The sequence below is a fragment of the Bos indicus genome, chromosome 2 (assembly GCF_029378745.1).
Source record: "Bos indicus isolate NIAB-ARS_2022 breed Sahiwal x Tharparkar chromosome 2, NIAB-ARS_B.indTharparkar_mat_pri_1.0, whole genome shotgun sequence".
Lineage (NCBI taxonomy): Eukaryota > Metazoa > Chordata > Mammalia > Artiodactyla > Bovidae > Bos > Bos indicus.
In genome coordinates this window covers 110,540,280-110,564,580 of record NC_091761.1, presented here as the reverse complement: position 1 = coordinate 110,564,580, position 24,301 = coordinate 110,540,280, and the positions used below count along the sequence as shown (strand labels likewise).

The following is a 24,301-nucleotide window of genomic DNA, read 5'->3' as shown; positions in this document are numbered from 1 at the left end:
TCAAATCCAGGCCCCTGGCTTTGGGAGCTCAGAGTCTTAGGCCCTGGACCACCAGGGAAGTCCAAGGGAGCTTTTTGAGGTTCTGGAATTGCTCTATATTCTCATCTGGGCAATAGTAACTGGAATCCAGACATATAGTCGTATTTACATTTATTATACTGAAGTTATACTGCACTTATACTGAAGTTATATTTAATAAGGGCTTCCCAGGTGGTTCAGAGGTAAAGAATTTGCCTGCCAGTGAAGGAGATGCAGGAGATGGGAGTTCAGTCCCTGGGTCTGTGAGTTCTTTTGGAGGAAGATATAGCAATCCACTCCAGTATTCTTGCCTGGGAAATCCAGTGGACAGAGGAGCTTGGCAGGCTACAGTCCATGGGGTCCCAAAGAGTCACACAACTGAGCATGCACACAGTATATTATAATAAAGAAAAAGAAAATGCAAAAGAAGATAATAAATGCTGACAATAGACTAGCAGTCTTGGATTGCAGTTCAGAACAATAACTAAGATACATTTTCCAAAAAGCAATTTGGCAGTTCGTGTGAAGAGTTCTGAAATAAGATTTTCTTCCAGTTCTCCGGAAACAATTAAATATTTAAACTCCAGTTGAAGTACAAAGATAAACAATGAAACAATCAAAATGCATAGTTAAGAAAATGCTTAAAAAATCTAAGTTACAATCATCTGATAAACTATAATACAACTATTAAATCATATAAAGACTACCCAGTGATCTGGGGAAATAAATACTCATGATATGAGTGACAAAAACTGATCTCAGTGTTATACCTTCACAGAATGTTGATAACGTAAATATCCTATGTTTTTCAGAGATAAAGCGAAGTACTGCTTTAAAATGCTAATATTTTTCTCTGGGTTGCAGAATAATGACAGGATTTTGTTTTCTTCATTATACTTTTTGGTGTCTTCCACTATTTCTAACACGAACATTCATTCCTTTAATAGTGGAAAAGCATAAACATTAATTTCAAAGTATCTAATAGCTTCCTGGTTGAAAAAAATCAGAAGATCAAGATTCAGAAAGGAGAAAACCAACTTCTAATAGAGTCTTCTTTCACCTATCATGCTTTTAACAAAATCTTTGAAGTTCTACTTCACGGCCACCTTTTAAGTCACCTATCAAGACAGGATATTTTTTTAACTGCAAAAACAAAAAAAGTTCACCTGTGCCCTTTACCCGCCAATTAAGCCCTGGCCTCTCAGCTGCCCTGGTGACTCAGGGTAATGAATCCTCCTGCGATGCAGGAGACCCAGGTTTGATCCCTGGGTCAGGAAGATCCCCTGGAGCAGGGAATGGCCACCCACTCCAGTATTCTTTCCTGGAGAATTCCATGGACAGAGGAGCCTGGTGGGCTACAGTCCATGGGGTCCCAAGGAGTGGGACACAGCTGAAAGATTAACACACCCTTTTTCAGCTGCCAACATTTTACCCTCAGAAGCCCTCTTTGCGCGATCATCAATTCCTCATCCTCCTCAGTCCATGCTTTGATGAGCTGTTTCCCATAAAATGCTGTGAGAACAAAGTTTCTGCCACTTGGAAAAATCAAAACATACCCAGAGATCAAGTTTCTCCTGCAGGCATGATTGCTAAATACACAGCATTAACAAAAAAGAAAGAATGAATCCGGTGTTTTGTTTTGTTTCACTTTGTTCTATTAAACAAAGAGGTATAAAACTGCCAGTTAGCATTTGAAGGACTAGAGGCAGTATTTCTAAATGGTTCAAAGAAACCAGTACTCCCATTCCCAAAATTCCTAACTCTGCTCTCCAGATCTTAGGTGGTTCACCTCTTTCCCTACTGCCATCACCCTGGTGCATGCCCAAGGATTCTTTCTTTGTTTTCAAAACACTTTGCTAATTAGCCCGTACTGTTTCAAGCCAGAGTCAAGAGGCAAAAAAATGTGAATCAGGGTCTTGCTGGATTTTTCAGTATCTCATTTTCTTAATAGTGGCTCAGAGGGTAAAGAATCTGCCTGCAGTGCAGGAGACCCAGGTTTGATTCCTGGGTAGGGAAGATGTCCTGGAGAAGGGAATGGCTACACACTCCAGTATTGTTACCTGAAGAATTCCATGGACAGAGGAGGAGTCTGGAGGGCTACAGTCCATGGGGTCGAAAGAGTCGGACACAACTGAGCACTAACACTTTCACTTTTTTTCTTAATATGTAGAAAATATCTCACCAGGCAAGCCAGATTATAACAACCAGTGTATGCCCCAATTTTAGTATTTCCATAGCTTTCTAACAGAGATAGGAGCCTTCCAAATGTGTTGCCAGGAAACGGTGACAGTATTATTTTCTTCCAGGAAAACTGTGTACCATATAAAATGCAAGAAAAATGCCATTGCTCGAGACATAATTCTTATCAGGACAACAGAAGATTTAATCATTAACTGTACCCACTTAAGCAAAAGCACTTTTAAAATTGGGAAGTTTCAACCTCTTAATTATAAGTCAAAAGTTAAAATTAGATTAGACTTGCTGTCAAAAGCTTTCCTAAAACAGTTACCTAATCACATTTTTAAAGTTGACAGGTGTTTCACCATCATCAACTTCTAGCAATACCCGAACTCCCTTTACAGTGTCCAACAGAAGAAAGCAAACCAATTAAAAAAAAAAGTTATTCATTAATCAAAATCCGTCATCAGTTTCCTGGATAAAAAGGAAGGCGCTAACACTTGAAAACACCATTAAGCTTAAAGGAGGACACGGTCAGGTAGAGTGGTCAGGGACCAAATGACCCCAGTTCTGATAGGAGACATCACATTTCTGCCAAGAGAGAAAAGGTTGTGCTCAGCACAGTTACATGCTTCGTCAAACAGGGAGTGCCAGGTACCTGTTAACAGATTAACAGGTTCCAGGGGCAGGTTAGCTTGAGGATGAATAGGTGAGGAAGAGAAACCTGGCCCCTTCTCCCCTCTCCCTCCTACCCCAGTTCCAACTTCACAAAAACTGCTAGAACGAATGATTTAATTGTGATTATGTGCAAGTCTTCAGAGCACCTAGAGACCAGCATGTTCTGGCTGCAAGTGGAGACCCACTCAGGTCCCCTCCAGTGAGTTACATAAATCCTCAGAAGTTCTTGGGCTCCAAAATCACTGCAGATGGTGACTGCAGCCATGAGATTAAAAGATGCTTGTTCCTTGGAAGAAAAGCTCTGAGAAGCCTAGACAGCATATTAAAAAGCAGAGACATTACTTTGCCAACAAAGGTCCATCTAGTCAAAGCTATGGTTTTTTTCCATCATGTATGGATGTAAGAGTTGGACAATAAAGATGGCTGAGTGCCAAAGAATTTATGCTTTTGAACTGTGGTGTTGGAGAAGACTCTTGAGAGTCCTGTGGACTGCAAGGAGATCAAACCTGTCAATCCTAAAGGATATCAATCCTGAATATCCATTGGAGGGACTGATGCTAAGGCTGAAGCTCCAATATTTTGGCCACCTAATGTGAAGAGCCAAACCACTGGAAAAGACCCTGATGCTGGGAAAGATTGAAGGCAGGAGGAGAAGGGGATGACAGAGGATGAGATGGTTGGATGGCATCACTGACTCAATGGACATGAGTTTGAGCAAACTCCAGGAAATTGTGAAGGACAGGGAAGCCTGGTGTGTTACAGTCCATGGGGTCGCAAGGAGCTGGACACGACTGAGCAACTGAACATCAACAAGGACACAGACTGAGTCGGCCTCACCCTAAGCCACTCTATGCTGAAAGCCAGCAGTCCTCAAGCACCTCCTCCCTCAGAAGTGGAGTCTACCCTTCAGGATTCCTGCTGCTTCTCCACCTGAGAGTTTTTCCTGCTGCTTTTACCACCCATTACTGCGGACTCTGCCTTCCTACTGCTTTCTCTGTCATGAGACTTCTGCTTACGACCTCCTCTTTCTCTCTGAAGTCCATCACCACTCTACCATTCATGTCCCTACCCCTGGGTCTTCCATTCAGACTCCCTAAGGGAGCCACTAAATTGGTTCCCTTAGTCACCCTCCATGATGCAGTATCCCAGTTAGGTGAAGTTCCCATGTGGGGTTACATCATAAAATACTGACCAGCCTACACAGGCTGCCTTTGACTTAAGGGCTGATCGTTGATCCAATCAGCTTTCAGCCATAATGATGGGGTCCCATGATTCAAAACATGGCAACTTGCGTCTTAAACAACTTATGGTCTCTTTCCTCCTAAGGCATTTTTAGGTGCAGAAGACACTCAAAGTATCACCAAGGACCCAAAACAGATACTAAGGCTTGATTTTATGTTAGTCCCATGTTTGATGCTGTTTGACTATACACCACCATTTCTTTTTTTAAAAAATATGTATACAAAGCTAAGAATGTTGTGATAATTTCAAGTATACAGCAAAGGCATTCAGTCATACATATCCTTGTATCCATTCTCCTCCCTGCTTAGGATTTCCCAGGTGGGGCAGTGGTAAAGAATCTGCCTGCCAATGCAGGAGATGCAAGAGACGAGTGTTCGATCCCTGGGTCGGGAAGATTCTGTACAGAAGGAAATGGCAACTTGCTCCAGTATTCCTGCCTGAAAAATCCCATGGAAAGAGCAGCCTGGTGAGCTACAGACATGGGGTCGCAAAGCATAGGACACGACTGAGCAAATGAGCAATCTCCCCTAAAATCCCCTCCCTTCCAGCTGCGTACTGAGCAGAGTGCCCTGGGCTATACAGTGGGACCTTCTTGGTGATTCATTTTAAATATAGCACTGTGTAAAAGTCAATCCCATACTCCCTTAACTATCTCTTCCCCCATTCTTACCCCCTGGCAAGCATAAGTTCATTCCGTAAGTTTGTGAGTCTGTTTCGTAAATCAGTTCATTTGTATCCTTTCTTTCTAGATTCTGCATACAAGGGATGACATCATCGTTGCTTAAATGCTTCAGCACTAGGTCCCTCAGTACCCCACACAGGCGTCACCACTCAACCTCACACTCTTTCTCATGAAGCACAGTGACACCCCAAGAACCTTTCTCAACACCAAGGCCGAGTTGAAAATTCTGATTTGGCACATGGGATGAAAGTGATTTGCTATTCCCTGTAGGATGAGGTCCAAATTCTGCAGGAAGCCACACTTGAACTCTGGCTCTAGCCCAACACTACAGCCAATATAACACCAACTTCTTTACACAACTGGATATTCTTCATTTGTCCTTCCAGATCCACTCTCCATGTTTCTCCAGAGTGGGGCTGACCTTCTTGAATTGCATCAGCCCAGGATCCCTGGCTTCTGACTGAATTTGGAGGGACAGAGGCAACTGTTGGGATAGCAGAAGGCATACAGAGAAGTTATAAATAAGTTTCCTTTTCAGCTCCTGCCCGGTTGTGGCTGTTTCTCCACTAAAAGGCTCATTCCCATCAGGGGCCTCTCTGATGCTAAGCTCTCCTTGGGTCTGAGGATGCCAGAATGCCATCCTCTCCCCTCACCTTTTTAGGCTAAAGTTGTCTGTTTAGGATACTTCATCATCCCATGCTGATTTTCCCCAACTCTTCCTACAGCTTTGTAAAGCATCCCATCTTTGAACTTCTTCAACTGCCCATTCATTCCCCTTTAAAAGCTCCCACATATTCTACATTCTTCCCATATACTCTGCAGCCTGTTTTTTCTTTTTCATATGTATTCATTTTGCTGTGCCAGGTCTTAGTTGCAGCATGCACGATCTTTAGTTGTTGCGTGTGAACTTCTTACTTGTGGTATGTGGCCCCTAGTTCCCTGACCAGGGATGGAACCCGGGCACTGGGAATGTGGAGTCCTAGCCACTGGACCTTCAGGGAAGTCCCTGCAGCCTGTTTCCCCATCTTTAAACATCTTACCAATATGATACACTGGTTAAAATACTAATGTGCTATTTTCAACCAAGATCCATATTTTACTCAGACGTCCTTAGCTTTTACCAAATGCTTTTTCTTTTTTTTTTTGTTCTGTTCCAAGGTCCCACCCACGACTCCACAATTACACTTCTTCATCTATCGCCTTAGGTTCCTCTTGACTGTGACTGTTTCTCAGATATCCCTTATGATGGATGACCTTGACAGTGTTGAAGAGGACAGGTGTTTTGTAGAATGTCCCTCAACTAGGATTTTCTCATGATTAGAATGAGAGTTTGGGGGAAGAAGGTCACAGAGGTGAAGTGCCATTTTCAACATGGATCAAGAGATTATCATTTCAATGCACACCAAGAGCACACACATCAACAAGACTCACTCATCACTGTCGACATCAGCCTGGATCATCTGGCTGAGGTGGCACTGTCAGGTTTTACACTGTAAAGTCACTTTTTCTCCCTGCCTCCCTCTTTCCGTATTGTACTCTTCCGAAGGAAGTCACCGTGTGCAGCCCACACTCAAGGAGAGGGAAATTATGATTTCTCCCCCTGGAGGAGAGCCCATGTTTCCTTTCTTTCTCCATTCCTTCCTTTCTTTCTTTCTTTCTTTTTTTGTAAATTGCAGTAAAATATGGTGGCTCAGTTGGTAAAAAAATCCACTTGCAGTGCAGGAGATCCAGGTTTGATCCGAGAGATGGGAAGTTCCCCTACAGAAGGAAATGGCAACCCATTCCAGTATTCTTGCCTGGAAAATTCCATGGACAGAGGAGCCTGGCAGGCTACAGTCCATGGCGGGGCAAAGAGCTAGACCTACTGAGCGACTAAACCACCACTACCATACAGACATAAAAGTTGTCACGTAATCATTTATAAGAGTTTCAGTGACCCCTTATCAGTAAACCATCTGTCTCCTGCTGGGACTCTTACTATGCCAAGATGAACTTATCACTTCTCACAAAAAATAATAGTAATGTGTTTTTATGTTTCATTACATGAGATTTCCATGTAAGAAAAACAGAGTCTCATATTTTCAACTATTTGCTACCTACTGCTCTTTAAGCCTTGATTCGAGACCTCATGGGTTCCCCGACTCCTGCTCTCGTCTCCCTAACCACCTATTTCTCCTTGTATTCTAGTATTTGCTGCATTGCATTATTTTCTTTGTGGCTTTCCCAGGGCAGGAACTAAATCTCCTTTATCTTGTACCTTTAAGGATGAGAACTGTCCTAGAAACACAGTAGCTGATCAATAAATGTTAGCTGGAAATCAAGGAAGCAAAGATGAGACAGAAACAGAGATGGCCTATTTTCTCCAAAGAGTAAAGAGACTGTTAATATCTAAGACTGGTGAGGGTGTCAGAAAAGCTGCATGCATAGCTATGTATCCCTCCACGCTTTCTGCATGACAAGTTAATAATACTTATCAAAAGCCATAATATATACATATTTCTACCCAGCAATTACAAGACTGGAAATTTAAATTAAGAAAGCAATCAAAGACTGACATCAGTCTTGGCAATGAGTTTTTGGACTTGACACCCAAAGTGGAAGCAACAAAAGCAAAGAGAAACAAGCTGGACCACATTCAATTAAAAGGCTTCTGCAGGGCCAAGGAAACCTGAGAAGCCTTGAGGCCGTTACGCTAAGTGAAATAAGTCAGATAAAGAGAAATAATGTATGACCTCACTTATATGTGGAATCTAAACAACAACAAACAACTCACATTACAGACAACAAGTTGATGGTTGCCAGAATGGGGGTGGGGCTTCCCTCATGGCTCCATGGTAAAGAATCTGCCTGCCAACGCAAGGAGATACAGGAGATGTCAGTTCGATCCCAGGGTTGGAAAGATCCCCTGGAGAAGGAAATGGCTACCCACTCCAGTATTCTTGCCTGGAGAATCCCATGGACAGGAGTGCCTGGAGGGCTATAGTCCATAAGGGTCACAGAGTCGGACACGACTGAGCATGCACATACATGCACACAGAGGTGGGGCGTGGAGGACAGCAATGAACAAAATAGATGAAGATGGTCAAAAGATACAAACATCCAGTTAAAAAATAAATAAGTCATGAAGATGTAATGAACAGCATGATAACTATAGTTAATACTGTATTGTATATTTGAAAACTGCTGAAAGAGCAGTTCTTAAAAGTCCTGATCACAAGAAGAACTGTAACTCCGTATGGTGATGGATGTTACCTGGACTTACTGTGGTGATCATATCACAATATATACAAATATTGAATCACGTTGCATACTCGAAACTAATAAGCTGTGTCAGTTATATCTCAATTTAAAAACAAGACTATTGGGACTCCCCTGGTGGTCCAGTGGTAAAGAATCTGCCTTGCAATGCAGGGAACTTGGGTGGGTTCAATTACTGGTTGGGAAACTAAAAGCCCACATGCTTTGGAGCAACTGAACCCATGTGCCACAATGAAAGAGCCTGTGTGTAGCAACTAAGACTCGATTCAGCCAAATGAATAATAAATATTTTTTAAAATAAATAAATAAAAACAAGACTACCAAGATATGTGGGGCTTCCCCAGTGGCTCAGCAGGAAAGAATCTGCCTGTAATGCAGAAGCTGCAGGAGACATGGGTTGGATCCCTGGGTGGGGAAGATCCCCTGGAGAAGGAAATGGCAAAAACTCCAGTATTCTTGCCTGGAAAATCCCAGGGACAGAGAAGCCTGCAGGCTACACACACAAAAATAATATTTTAAAAGCAAAAACTAGAAAGAAACTAAAGGCTTACCAAGAGGTCGACTAAATTATAGTACATCCATGCTATGGAACAATATATAGTCATTAAAATTCAGGTTGAACATTTACCAGGTGATTATCCTTGCGCAGTGGTATAATGGACATGGGTTTAACTTTTTCTTTGTATTTTTTCCCATATTTTCACGTCTGAACCATATCTGCAACCAGGGAAAAAAATGATCAAACGTACCTTTTCACAGAGGCTTATTTTGCCATTTCCAACCTGAGCATCCAGCTAAAGATAATCAAAGCTTAAAGGCTGATCGTTGGACAGTTCAGATATAATCAAGTCAAAATGTCAATAGACACCATGACTGCTGCTTCCAGCCATCACTACCCTTGTCCTAAACACACTAAGTGGGGTGGGTCCCAGGGAAAGAGAATTCAGAGCTTCCTACTTCTGTTTGCCAGCTTCTATGGGGCCCCGGGCTTCACAGGTGGCTCAGTGGTAAAGAATCCACCTGCCGATGCACAAGATGCAGGAGACACAGGTTCGATCCTTGGTCCGGGAAGATCCCCTGAAGTAGGAAATGATAACCCACTCCAGTATTCTTGTCTAGCAAATCCCATGCACAGAGGAGCCTGGCGGGCTACAGTCTATGGAGTCACAAAGAGTCGGACAGAACTTAGCAAATGAGCACACGTGCACTGGGGCCCTACTTCTGACCTGGATCCTGGACATTGGTTTTTTGCTTGTTTGTTTTTTTTTAATTTTTTATTTAACTGCATCAGGTATTAATTGCAGCATGTGGGATCTAGTTCCCTGACCAGAGATCAAACCAGGGAAATCCCTGTTTGTTTCGTTTTTAAAGCTTCTCTAACTGACTGTAATGTATAGCCATAGTTGGAAATCCAAGGTTCTATTCCACTCTACTCATTTTGAGGATGGGACAACAGAGGCCTAGAGAAGTTCAAAATGACATCAGCACAGAGCTAGACCCTGGTCCTTTGCACTTTAGCAAGCCAATAAAATTAAGGGTGGGGTTTTATAGATTGACAGTCTTGGAGGACCCCAAAAGTTTTAAGAGGAAAATGCGGAGTGCAAAGACTTCTAAAAATTAGCTACTTATCAAATAGTATTTACTGAGCACAGTGCAATTTGGAAACATTAACCACAGTCTGACGTAACAACGGGAAAGGTACTACAAAATCTAACTTGATGGGACTGTATTGAGCAGGCAAAGAGGACAGAAATCAAAATACCATTGTATTCAACGTTGGCTTTACTCCAGAACAAATAAACATAATTCTGTCCAGGCCTTTGTCTCCCACTTAGTTGGGTCCAAAGACCCCTGCCTAGTGCTCCTGGTGACTTCCAAGAATGTTCTCCTCTGGTTACCCTTGCAAACCAGTTACCTTTACAAACCAAGAGCAATAGCTCCTCTTTCCATTAAGTCTCTACCCTGACCTAGAACAGTCTCAACACCTCACACATCCTCCATGACGCAAACAGAATAAAGCCTTGAGCTGTTTTCCCAGGAAAGTGTGCATGTAGAAAGAAGTTTAAACATAAGTCACGGATCTGACTGTGTAATATCAGGAAAGTCCTCAACAAAGCATTTAACTCTTTAGGACTCAAACTTTTTCTGTCTGTGAAATGTAGGCCTACTGGGAAATCTATGAGATCGAGTCTAATTTATACCATGACAGCTTTGTGCAAGTTCAGCCCAGCCTGATTTGTAAACGATGTAGTTACTCTTTAAGCTAGAAGTGTGTGGTGTTACAAGAATGTGTAAAGGAAGCCCTTCTTCAGTCATTTTCCTACTTGTCCCTGCTTTATAAGCACTACAAGAAATATAGAAAATATGAAAGGTTAAGAAAAAATAAGACTTGTTACTATCTGAAGTCACTCAGGGGCTTCCCGGATGGCTCAGGGGTAGAGAATCAGCCAGCTGCAGGTTTGTTCCCTAGATTGGGAAGATTCCCTGGAGGTGAAAATGGCAAGCCACTCCAGTATTTTTGCCTAGGAAATCCCATGGACAGAGGAGACCAGAAGGCTCCATATAGTCCATGGGGTCACTAAGGGTCAGATACAACACAGCAACTAAACAACAACAAACCCATTCAGGGAAGAAAACAACTTCTCTGTTGTCTGATATATCTTAAATCAATACCCTGGTGCTGCCTGACTTCTAGATTATGTGGAAAATTTTGATTTTCAATATTTATGCTTCAGTTTTTAAAAATCTTCAGTCTCTTATCTTGAATGTTGAACACTCTCTTTGTCATGATATAGTGAGTGAAGAGTGTTGGATGGGAGGGGGAAAGCCTACCATTTGGTTCACTCAATGCGCAAGCAGTAAGAAGATACTTTTCTGCAAAAAAACCTCCTTGTTTAGCTTTTAAAGGGCAATTTTATATTGCAATCTGCACTCACTTATGTATAAAATTCACTGAGCTCCCAGGCACCAGGCCATGAGGAGCAAATAATGAGCACCGTAGACAAGTTTCCCGCATTCTTAGAGCTTATCATCCCCTGGAAGAGGCTAGCAATAATCAGACAGCCACAAAGTGGTACGCTTACACAACATGATGAAAACAGATAAGAAGCAAAGAGAATCTATAAAGAGAGGAGGGAAATTGGAGAGTGAGTGAAAGTGTCTCCTGAGGAACTGACCTTTGAAACTGAAGGATGAGTGGGAGTTTACTCAGAGGATGGACAGGCAATTCAGACAAGCCACAAGTCAGGCAGAGGCCAAGGGGAAGAGTAGCTAATTGGAGAGAAGTTTTGTCCGCTGTCCCTTTGAGGTCCTATCAATTATCTGGGGGCAAGTATGCAATCATCTTGCTTTGGGAACTCCACCTGTACTTGCAAAATATGAATGTTCCCAAGTCACTTGATACCAACCCATCTTTAAAAACATTATCCCATTATTTATCAAGTGCTCTCATTTTTTTGCCCATTGCCTGTGGGGATTTCTTATCATGAATTTTTAACCCTCTTACAGTGAGTGAGGTCCTGTGTAGGATGGAAAGGGGATTGGAGATCTAAGTATACATATAGCTGATTCACTTTGCGGTACAGCAGAAACTAACACAACATTGTAAAGCAATTTTACTCCAATAAAAAAAGTGTTTTAAAAAAGGAAAGAAAGGGGATGATCCTTTCATTTCCTTCACTGAAAGGAGCAAGATAACTCCTTCTACAAGGAAACCTGCTCCTCTCGCTTTTAAAGGGCAGGAGGTTCCTTTTCCAGATCTGGAAGTTAATGACTAAGAGTAATGTTTGAAACCGTTTGAGAAATACTACTGGAAAACTGTGCTCTTCTTCAGCTCCCTGGACTAAAGAAACAGAGCATAAAGAAATGCTAGAGGAGAGAGCAACAGGGAGCAGCCCATGAATCTACCTGTGGATATAAACTGTGTGCCCAGAAAATGCCAGACAGCGTTTAAGGAAAGAGACAGGTTCTTAATCTCTCCTCTCTGCACCATTTTAAAGAGAAAGCAAGAGGAAAGGGGCAGGGGCTCTCAAAGGTCTCTAAAAGTTTTTGGGTGTCCTGTAGGATGGAGAAGAAAACACAAAAGGAGAAAAGAAAATATCATGGAGGAAGATTTCTCTGGAGTGGAACCCACCGCCCACCCTCTAATTAAATCCTACCATTTAATGCCCACAATATTCCATTCCCGGTGAAAGCCAGATTCTTCATAATTCCTGTTACTAGATCTAGAAATCTACACATAAATACATGCCACCTTCCTGTCATCAAAACTTCTAGGAAGAAAAAATACCTGGTTTCCTCCTCCACCACCAAGACCACCACCTCCATCAAAGAGTTGTAATACATTGTTTCCCTTTTCCTTTGTCACACTTTCCACCTCTCCTGGGGGAAGAGCACAGACGCTGTCCTGGCCCGAGGTGTCTCACTGCTCCCAGAGGGCAGCCCTGCGCCCTGGCACGTTGGCATCTGCAGCCTGTCTCGTCTCTCCCGCCTGGAGTCCTTGTGCACTGCGACGATGCGCCGGCTTCCCAAAGCCGCAGTGGATTGTATAACCACACTGTGCACGCCTGAAGGACAGCGTGGTGAGCCTCCCTCCTGACAGCATCTGTTCAGAGTCACTTGGTGTCAGCCAAAAAGAGACCCACCAGGCCGGCGGGACCCGAAGACTCTAGGGGAGGGTGGGAGCGAAGCGCGCTGTCTGGACAACAGCACTGTTTGTAGGCGGTGGGGTTGGTAAATCTCTCCAGCAGCAGTATTTAAACCCGCAATTCTGTCTGGAGAGCCAGCGGTGCAGGACGGTGAGGAGCAAGCGGAGTCCTACTGCACCAGCTTAGTGTGGATCAAACAAAGGATGGCGCGGAAACTCACAATGAGGGAGGGGGGAGTTGTCGGAATTTCTCCCCAGCGAAGCCTCTCCCGAAAATGACAATGACATCTCCGCTCCTCTTTTCAATTATGTAACTCTCATACATTTGGAAGAATATACATGCACATATACTTAGGACGGCAGAAAATCTCTAAATAGACTCTAAAAAAAAAATCTCTAAATAGCTTTAGCTCAGGGTCCATCTGAAGTCTTAACAGACCTGGTTGTCACCTGGCAGCGTTAGAGGGTGTCATCCTAGGGGTGGGACCCACCGCGCAGACAGCCGGGTCACCGCCGGGGACGCGGCCCTCTCGGCTCGGCAAGGATCGCCGGAAGCCCCTCGCCGCGTCGCGGGGTCGGCTGGACCTACCAGTCCGCAGGCTGCAGAGCGATCTGCCCCCTTCACCTCCCCCCTCTGCGAACACCTGGCCCGCGGTTACCTGCGGGGCCGCCAGTCTCCGCAGCCCATTGGCCGGCTCTCCGGCGCCCTTGCCTTTGGCGGCGGGGAGATGCCCGAGCTCCGGCGTCTGCGCCTCGCCGTCCGCTGGGCCCGCGCCGTTCTCACCGGGGCCTTCATCCAGCGCGGGGAAGAGCCCGCAGCGGCGCTGGAAGCGGGCGACAAGCTGGGAATCCTGCAGGCTCCAGAGCAGCTCGGCCATGGTGTTCCCGGAGCCGCCGCCGCCCGGTGCCCTCTGCTCGCGCCTTCCCTCCCGCCCTCGCCCGCGCCGGGCTGGGCGCTCCGGGTGGCTGGCGGGCGGGCGGAGCCCGGGGCGCCAGCCAACAGGTGCGCCGCTCGGGTCCTAGCGCCCGCCCCCCGCGAGCGGACGCCCAGGTGTTCGCCTCCACCTTGCTCAGGGCACGTCCGGGCTCCTTTCCTTCCGGCGGGCCCGCGCGTACTCGGGTGATCTCTGGCGTCCGGCAGGCTCGGAACTGGGCGAAAAGGTACAGGTGTCCCCACCCCTGTCGGCTGGTGCATAAGTGCCACCTAATGGGGAGCGGCCGCGCACGTGTGTATCTGCGTGAGTCCACTTGGCGCGCACTGGCCGATCGCTTAGGGACCTTCCTGTTCACTGTTGATCTCAAAGGGAGGTCAAATTTTCCACCCCCCAACTCCCCGCATCCAGCCTCTAGTCTCTGCCTTTGCCCACTTCTGGCAGGGATCGCGAGCCCAGCTAGAGAACATTTCTTGAGTTCTTGCCAAATTCTGCGTGATGTCGCGTCTTCCCACAGCCCCAAACTTCTGCGACATTGCTCAAGAACCAACCGAGTGGGTTTCAAGTGGATTCCGAGTCATCCTCCGGGTCCCTGCCCTTGCCCTTGTGATTTGGCAACTGAGGAACACCTAGATACCTGGAGAGGAACACTGATTCTTTCTTGGTGTTCCGCATTAAGAAAGATGGTGCTTGCCCCTCCCCCCGACTTTTTTTCCCCCCACTCTGCCTTTAGACACTTGAGACCCAAAAAGAACAAGGTGTTGAAGGATCTGGAGGAGGAGTTGACTTCTCCCCGCACCAGCGCGGGCTTTAGATATCTCAACAGAAGAGCAAAGAAAACATCCTGCCTGTCGACCTTGATTTTGCCTCCTCCCTCCTGAATCCTCTAGAGACACTGCACTTCCTCACAGAGAAAACCAACAGTCAAATTAGGCCCAGCTGACCAGCCTGCAAGGAAAGTGCAATTCAATCCTTCTGTCTTCAGGCTGCAGCTGAAGCCTGGGGTTTCCCGGTAGCCCCCGTGTGAAGCTGCTAAGTATTTGGTTGCACACATGACTAGGGAGGCACACCTGCTCACCACCGACCTTGTTTATCCAATTGTCAGTTCAGGCCAGGAAGTCTTTCGATGTGGCCTTCAAGGATGACGTGGTCTCCCTTGTGTCTGCGTTTCTGCTCTTCTTCCCAGTCCTGTCTGGCAAGCAAGATCAAGGTGGCTGAGAGAGCAATAAAATTCTTGGCAAATAACCGTTTTCTACTTAATTTACAGAAGAGGCACAGAGCTGCTGGCCCAATCAGGCTGTGTCACACAAAGAGATGTTCAGTCCTAAAAGCAGAAGGCTCCTCTTCCCTCTGCTGTGGTCATTTACAGCCACTAGGACCAAATTCTGTGGGGTTTTCTCTTTATTTTTGGCTGTGCTGGGTCTTTGTTGCTGAGCATGGGCTTTCTCGAGTTGCGGTGAACAAATGGGGCTACTCTCCAGTTGTGGTGCCAGGCTTCTCATTGCAGTGGATTCTCTTATTTGCAGAGCATGGGCTGTAGACGTGAGGGTTCAGTAGTTGTGGCACACGTGTTTTAGTTGCTCCCCAGCATGTAGAATCTTCTGGGACCAGGGATCGAACCTGTGTCCCTGGCATTGGCAGGTGGATTCTTAACCACTGGACCATCAAGGAAATCCTGTGGTTCTGTTTTTAAAGTAGGAATTGTACCTTAGGACCTTTTCTTTTTATATGATAAAGAAATACGCTTTCCCATGAAGACACTTAAGTGATGTAGTTCCCAAATTTGATGTTGTGATTTTCCTTTCTCCCAAATAGTAGAGTCAAAGCCAAACATGGCATATGGAGCACAAGGCCAAAAAAATGCATATTCAGACAAGGCATTTTTATCCCCTTGGGGACCAGGTACTAACCCTAGCTTCCGGTGGCTTCTGACGTCACTTTGGGCCTCAGTTGCCTTCCCTGATGAAATGACATTCCTCACTTCTTGTGTGTGGCAGTCCTTGTCTTGAGGAAATATCACACCATCTCCTTCTTTGTTGTCATGGAGCATTCTCCCTGTGTGACTTTCTCTGCCCAGATCTCCCTCTTTTTATAGGGACACCAGTCCCAGTTTTTGGATTAGGGTCTGTTCTAAACCAGTCTGGCACATCATAACATGATTACATCTGCAAAAATTACATTTGCTCCACATTCACAGGTTCTGGGTGCACGTCAATTTGGAGCAAATTGTTTGAGCCACCAGGGAAGCCCCAGTAGGACCATTTAGACTATAATAAATAATAAAGAGTTAGGGACTTCCCTTATAGTTGAGTCAGTAAAGAATCTGCCTGCAATGCAGGAGACCTGGGTTTGATTACTGGGTCAGGAAGATCCCCTGGAGAAGGAAATGGGAACCCACTCCAGTATTCTAGCCTGGAGAATCCCATGGACAGAGGAGCCTGGTGGGCTGCAGTCCATGGGGTCACTGAGGGTCGGACACGACTGAGTGACTTCACTTTCACTTTTCACTTTCATGCATTAGAGAAGGAAATGGCAACCCACTCCAGTGTTCTTGCCTGGAGAATCCCAGGGACCCGGAAGCCTGGTGGGCTGCTGTCTATGGGGTCGCACAGAGTCGGACACGACTGAAGTGACTTAGCAGCAGCAGCAGCAATAAACCACCAGCAAAGAGTAAAGTGAAAGTGTTAGTCACTCACTTGTGTCCAACTCTTTGCAACCCAATGGATTGTAACCCACTGGGCTTCTCTTTCCATGGAATTCTCTATGCAAGAATACTGGAGTGGGTTGCCATATATTCCCACTTTACAGATAAGAAAACTGAGGCTCAGAGATGGGAAACCTAACCAAAGCCACACAACTAAGTGCCAGAAAGTGAAAGTGAAGTCGCTCAGTCATGTCTGACTCTTTGCAACCCCATAGACTGTAGCCTACCAGACTTCTCTGTCCATGGGATTTTCCAAGCAAGAATACTGGAGTGGGTTGCCATTTCCTTCTCCAGGGGATCTTCCCGACCCAGGGATGGAACCCAGGTCTCCAAGTGCCAGAAGGAGGATTCAACTTAGGTGTTACTGACTACCGTGTAATCTTTCTATTACTAAACCACATTCTATTCCTGGAATTTATCTTCACTCTTTACTTTTGTATTGAAAAGTTTTCCTAGTGTGTAGTGAGTGTTCAATAAACACTTTGGGAATGTTGTTCTAGACTAAAGAGTGCACCTCACAGATTTTAGAGCTTTTGGACTCATTTGTAAATTTTTGCATGTGAATTCTACAACCCTCAGAGACCATTGATTTTGAACCAACTGGGAAAGAAGGGTGGAGGGGGGGTGGTGGGCAGGGTAGGGCAAAACTGTCTAAAGAATGACATAGCCTGAGGACACAACATAAACTGATTAGAATTAAATGGGTCCAAGATGGCAGACAAGTCAACTTTGATCAGATTTTTATCCTCAATCAGCAAGCTAAATGACACACCCAGAGGTTCCAAAAAGTGAGTGGTAGCTGGATTCCTGGAAATCTCCACCCCTTGCCCCAAATCGTTGGAATAGTCCTCCCACCGGAGTAGGCAATGGCAAGCCACTCCAGTACTCTTGTTAGGGGAAGCACACTGATTGAAACCGCCCACTTTGGCCAGGCACCATAGTAACCATTTGCATGAGTTGTTTTATGACAGGAGATCCTGATAAGCCACTACCAACCGGAAGAGTTCAGGAGAGGTCAAAAGGAGACACCACGTGTCTGTCCACTTCCCAGAATCCCTCTCATTAGCATCCATCTTGGCTGAGCAATGCTGCGCCACCAGGAAAGACCCTGAATTAGAATGATTGGCCAAAGACCACCCAGAAACTAATCCCATCACCATAAAACCCGAGACTGCAAGTCATGTGGCAGAGCAGTTCTCCTGGGTTCCCTTACCCTACTGCTGTCCACCCGGGTGCCCTTTCCCAAGAAAATCTCTTGCTTTGTCAGCACATGTGTCTCCTCAGACAATTCATTTCCGAGTGTTAGACAAGAGCCAAGTTTCGGGCCCTGGTAGGGGTCCCCCTTCCTGCAACACTCTTGCCTAGAAAATCCCATGGACGGAGGAGCCTGGTAGGCTGCAGTCCATGGGGTCGCTACAAGTCGGACACGACTGAGCGAATTCACTTTAACGCATTGGAGAAGGAAGAGGCAACCCACTCTAGTGTTCTTGCCTGGAGAATCCTAGGGACCAGGGAGCCTTGTGGGCTGCTGTCTATGGGGTCACACAGAGTCAGACACAACTGAAGCAACTTAGCAGCAGCAGTAGCAACAGTCCTCCCACTCATTAACCTATGAAATTACCCAGCCCATAAAAAATAACAAAGCCACATTTCAAGACCACTGCACTTGTCCTCTGTGATGGCCTGCACTCTGTCTGTGGAGTGTGTTCCTCTCCGAATAAATCTACTTCTTACCTATCACTTTGTCTCTCATTGAATTCTTTCTGTGATGAGACATCAAGAACTTGAAGTTTATTAGGTCCTGAAACCAGGTCTGTGACCTCGGTGGGAAAACTGTGGGGTTTGGGTGGGTTCGAGTCCTGGTCTTGTGGGTTCGATTCCCAAACTGAGGTCAAGTTTCAGTTTTACCTCTTTTTTTTTTTTTTTTTTTAAGAAAAGAAACTGAGACTGAGCTGTAAAATGATTTTTCCCAAAGTTAGAGAATTTATTAGATACTCTGCAGCGTCTGCCATTTCACAATGCTCTTATGGGGAGAATTTCCTTCCTTCTTCATCTGTACTCAGGGGATGAGAAAAGAATGAGAGAGGAGATGGCAGCCATTTTTGAGCCACATGACCTGGCCCCCTGACCAGAGCCAAGTTGACCCTGGACTGTACACCACTTGATGACATTTAGGATCATCAAATGCTTTCTCCTTGGGAATTTGGATACACAGACCTCTGTCAGTATCTGTTGAACTAGGGAGAAGAAAATTTAAAAAGTGAAGACAATGCCATGGGGCAGACAAGTGGTCTTGTTGCCGAATCCAAGCTCAGTCTGCTCACCACACAACTAAGCTAATAATCGGGAGAAAAGGTGTTGAAAAGGTGTTGAGGCAAGAAATAAGGACTTGATTCATAAAACTGGGCATCCTAGAAGGCAGGCTAGTGTCTTCAGAGTACCATCTTATGGTGAGGGGAGGGAGGGTGTCTGCATGCCAGTTTTTTTTTTTTATAGAATAGAGGAAGTGAGAAAGTAAAGAAAAAAGGCCATTCATTTTGCAAAGTACCTCTTGATTGGGCCAGCATTGGGAAGGGGATGTGTTAATTTCTTCTTTTCTGCAACCATTCACAGGTGGGCAGGATCAGAATGTCTCCCTTCCTACAGAATAAAGGGTCTTTAGTTTAACATTGGGCAGAGGGACACGTTCCCCGAGACAGGTCATTATGTATGCTGATAGTTAAAGACAGCATCCTTTTAGCGATTATAATAACAAAAGCAACAGTTAAAGTCAAAGATGCTGATGCTGGGAAAGACTGAAGGCAGGAGAAGAAGGGGACCACAGAGCAGAGGACTAGATGGTTTGATGGCATCACCGACTCAATGGACAGGAGTTTGAGCAAGCTCCAGGAGATAATGAAGGACAGGGAAGCCTGTTGTGCTGCAGTCCATGGGGTTGCAAAGAGTCGGACACGACTGAGCAGCTGAACCACAACAAAATCAAAGAAACAGATCCAACATGGAGTCAGGTTTCACTCAGCAGACTTAGACTGCTGAGTGCTCACAAGGGAGAAATAAAGCAGACAGACACACAGAGAAGTTAAGCAATGCAAGCAATTAATCTGGAAAGACAACTCTGTGTCGGCACCTTGTTCCAGTCCTTGTGAAGGTCCTCCTGGCCTGGGTTCCTGAACTGCCCTTGAATCCTTGGTAGCAAATCCCCCATGTCTTTTACTTATGACCTGAAGAGTCCTAATTCAGACAGCCAGGAATTGGCAGAATAGGGAAAATGAAGCAACTCCTCACCTTCAATTCACCATCAAGTGATTACCAAGCCCTACCCACGTCTTGCTGCTGGAGGTTTCATCTTGCTGCGATGGAAACTGCAGGTTGTGACTCCACCTCAGCCCCTCAACGTGTTGGAAAGGGCTTCCTGAGAGATTAGGGAACACAGTGAGTCTATTGCTATTATCTCACCTCATGGTGACTCAAACTGCTTCCTGGGCTTGGGGAAATCTAGCCACTATCTATGGGGAGGGCATTCTGAAATCCAACAAACTTCTGGCATGGAATCCTTTCAAGATTTGTAAACTACCATATATGTGAATTTGTTTTCTGGCAGTCTTTTTAGGAATGATAATTTATATCTTTGCAGATACGTAGAGTACTCAAGGATTAATAACTTCAGGAGATTAAAGATGTATCATTTGTTGACAAATTGATCAAAGCCCTAGGCTCCATGGACTGTTTAGATCACTGAGAGTTTGAAATGCAAAGCATAGAACTCGTCTTCTATTTTTCAGGATACTTTTCTTTAACTAATGAAAAACACTTTTTTCGATTAAGACAGTTTCAGTAAGTCATCAAACATAAATTATTTTCTTGAGGTGGGGGGACCTTTTAGGCTGGGAGAAATTTCAGCTTAAAACCTGGCTTTGAAAGAAAACATTTACAGGTGATGTTCCTGTAGAGTGGGGGGCAGGGGAGGGGGCAGAAAGAGGAAAAGCAGTAAGAAGAAAGACTAGGAGTCTTTAGTCTCCCCTGCAGCAAACAGTCAAGGAATGGTCCAGTTTGCACGCTCTTACAACCATGAATATTGATTAAGAGTATGATTTCAGCCAGCACTTCTTGGTTTGAATCCAGTTGAATCAAACCGTATGAGACCAAATAGTTTTCTCCAATGAGTTTTGATAGATTTTGACCACTTTATGAGGAATATTGTAGAGTTTAGCTGGCTCTACCCAACTAAAGAACTTGGGAGAAGGGGGTTATCTCATGCCAACCAGTTTTAAAGGTCAGTCCTCTTTGTCTGACTTATGCTTTGATGAAACATCAAACATCTAACGGAAAAAAGCAAGCCATTTCTTCCACTTCCATCAGGCTTGCATTGGGGTTGGTCAAGCTCATATGCAGAGAACTCCAATTTAAGACAAAGAAAAGATACTTGACTGTTCACAAGTGGTCTATTAGGGTGGTCATTTTTATTTCTAAAGAATATTCCCTTTAAGTATCACTCATTGTCGAGTCCTTTCCAATAATCAGTTTCCAGGACACTTTTATAATATGATTCAATTTATAAATTCAGTTAACTCTTTCCAAGACTAGGTTTATTAAGTAGATCTAAGTAGAACCATCGGAGAAGGCAATGGCAACCCACTGCAGTACTCTTGCCTGGAAAATCCCATGGATGGAGGAGCCTGGTAGGCTGCAGTCCATGGGGTCGCAAAGAATTGGACACGACTGATCGACTTTATTTTCACTTTTCACTTTCATGCATTGGAGAAGGAAATGGCAACCCACTCCAGTGTTCTTGCCTGGAGAATCCCAGGGACAGGGGAGCCTGGTGGGCTGCCGTCTATGGGGTCTCACAGAGTCGGACACGACTGAAGCGACTTAGCAGTAGCAGCAGCAGAAATAGAACCATACCACTTAGTTGTCAAAAATTTAAAACCTCATCTACTCTGAAATAAGCTTCCAAATCTAAATGAAGCATTTTGGGTTATACTTCACTCACATATTCAAATTCATGAATCATCTGTAAGCTACAGGTGGATTGAAAAACTTCACATTCATCTCCAATACACATTGTCTAATAAACAAAGCAAATCCCAGAATAATATGAAACACTAGGTATAACATGTTGATATTATGTTTAAAACGTTAAAATACACATTTGTGTGCGTTTGTGCACATGTGCATATGTGTGCACACATGCAAAAGAACGGAAAAGTGTCTGAGGGACTTGCTTGTCTGTCCAGTGGTTAAGACGCCAACCTCCTAAAGCAGGTGGAAAGGGTTCAATCCCTGATTGGGGAACTGAGATCTAGTGGCCTAAAAAAAAAAAAAAAAAGGAAAAGAATAGAAAAGAGGGAGGGAGGAGGGAGGAGGGTTCAGGATGGGGAACACACGTATACCTTGGCGGATTCATTTCGATATTTGGCAAAACCAATACAATATTGTAAAGTTTAAAAACAAAATAAAATTTAAAAAAAAAAAAAAGAATAGAAAAGAAAAAGGAGGCCTGGAGTAAAGACACCCATTAACTAAGAGGAACTATTTCCTGGCATGGGATGGGAGCCAAAGGGAACTTTCAGTTTTTACTCTATGTACTGGAATTTATTTGAATTTTTCATAGATGTGTATTACTTTTGTAATTTAAAAAGATTTGTTGTTCTTTTGGACTTTCCTGGTGGCGCAGTGGACAAGAATCTGTCTTCCAACGCAGGGGACAGGGATTCCATCCATGGTCCAGGAAGATCACACATGCCGAGGGGCAAGTAAGCCCATTTGCCAAAATTAGTGAGTCGCTGCTCTGGAGCCCGTGAGTTACAATTACTGAGCCTGTGTTGCACCTAAAGCCTGTGCTCTGCAAAAAAAGACACCACCACAATGAGAAGCCCATGCACCCCAAAAAAGAGTAGTCCCTGCTTACCACAGCTAGAGAAAAGCCCTCACAAAGCAATGAAGACCCAGCACAGCCAAAAATCAATCAATCAATCTCAGATTTGCTGTTCTTTTAAAAAACTCTTCTGACTGGTCAGGCTTGGTGAGTGAGAGAAGCCGGTTTTTCAGATGCTTATACAAATGAGATTATTGCGAGTAATTACACCAAGAGACTACAGTCATTGAAAGCGGGCTATGAGCCACCAGATACTACCAGCATGCCTTTCTCACAAAGCTAGCAACACCCCTGTCAAACTTATCTGATAGACAATAAAAAATCATTTTAAGCATGTGGTCCAGGGACTTCTGTGTTTCTGATTTGGTGACTTAATAAATCATTTTGTTGTGGTGAGAGATTGGTGGGCAGTGGCGGGTACAGTGTGGAGGATGGTGATCAAGTACCCAGGGACTCTATGGGCTCTCTGTGTTCTTCATTATCAAGGGCAGGTTAATAAAGTTCCTTTCAGCTGAAGCATCTGTAGCTCTGACTGATGTCTACAGTGGGCAGATGACCAATCTGTAACTGGCCCAAGTGCACAGGACTCCCAGACCCACTGTGTATGAAAGCCCTGTCCATCAGGCCTGCCAATATTTCAGAATCAGTGCTACCTCATGGCTTCAGCTGAGCCATCAGCAGTAGAGAGGCCCCTTAAGGAAAGTTTCCAGACTTAAGTCAGAGGTACAAATATATAGGAAGTGACACCTAGAGCAGAGGCTTCAGAATCGAGCCCACACCATAATTTAAAAAATGGAATTAACTGCATCTGATAAAGCTAGGTGGCACATTGGTAAAGAATCTGCCTGCCAATGCAGGAGATGAAGGATACGTGGGTTCAATCCCTGGGCTGGGAAGATCCTCTGGAGAAGGGAATGGCAACCCACTCCCGTATTCTTGCCTGGAAAATTCCATGGACAGAAGAGCCTGGCAGGCTACAGTCCCTCCATGAGGTAGCAAAGAGCTGAACATGATTGAGCAAACACACAAACATCTGATAATTTTGTGTGAAATATAGATTTTTCAGTTCAGTTCAGCCACTCAGCCATGTCTAGGTTGGTTGCTATCTAGGTTGCTCATAGCCTTTCTTCCAAGGAGCAAGCATCTTTTAATTTCATGGCTGCAGTCACCATCTGCAGTGATTTTGGAGCCCCAAAAAACTAAGTCTCTCATTGTTTCCCTTGTTTCCCCATCTATTTGCCATGAAGTGATGGGACCGGATGCCATGATCTTAGTTTTCTGAATGTTGAGCTTTAAGCCAACTTTTTCACTCTCCTCTTTCACTTTCATCAACAGGCTCTTTAGTTCTTCACTTTCTGCCATGAGGGTGGTGTCATCTGCATATCTGAGGTTATTGATACTTCTCCCAGCAATCTTGATTCCAGCTTGTGCTTCCTCCAGCCCAGTGTTTCTCATGATGTATTCTGCATATAAGTTAAATAAGCAGGGTGACAATATACAGCCTTGACGTACTCCTTTTCCTATTTGGAACCAGTCTATTGTTCCATGTCCAGTTCTAACTGTTGCTTCTTGACCTGTATACATATTTCTCAGGAGGCAGGTCGGGTGGTCTGGTACTCCCATCTCTTGAAGAATTTTCCAGTTTGTTGTGATCGACACAGTCAAAGGCTTTGGCATAGTCAATAAAGCAGAAGTAGATTTATGACTTCTCTTAAAAAATGAAAACTCTGATACCACTAGGTCAAGATTAACTATAGCCACACTTGCCTAAGCTCAATGTCTTCTACTTTCTCCAGACAGGACATTATTCTAGAGTTTTCCACAGTTCTCCCACTCTACTATTTTACCTTCTTCCTCCCTTGCTCGTGTCATTGCCAACTTGGTACTTGAAGCATGTAGGATTACCCTCACTGCATTTAAAACAAGGAAGGCCAGTGCAGCTCATCAGCAAAGCTGTCCACTGGGATCCCATCCCCCAATCTCGGGGACTTCCCTGGTGGTCTCCATGCTCCCAATATGGGGGAGGCCAGGTTCGATCCCTGATCAGGGAACTAGATCCCACATGCTGCAACTAAGACCTGGCACA

The 24,301-nt window shown here is 44.8% G+C and overlaps 1 protein-coding gene across 1 annotated transcript in view; it reads right to left on the bottom strand.

Annotated features, from left to right (window-relative positions):
• SGPP2 (sphingosine-1-phosphate phosphatase 2) overlaps nucleotides 1-13,656 on the bottom strand; it is a 147,199-nt gene extending 133,543 nt beyond the window's left edge. The window contains exon 1 of the mRNA XM_070773020.1: nucleotides 13,361-13,656. Coding sequence (XP_070629121.1) covers nucleotides 13,361-13,579 — 219 coding nt within the window. The 5' untranslated portion in view covers nucleotides 13,580-13,656. The remainder of the gene's footprint in view (nucleotides 1-13,360) is intronic.
• Nucleotides 13,657-24,301: the final 10,645 nt, after the last annotated feature.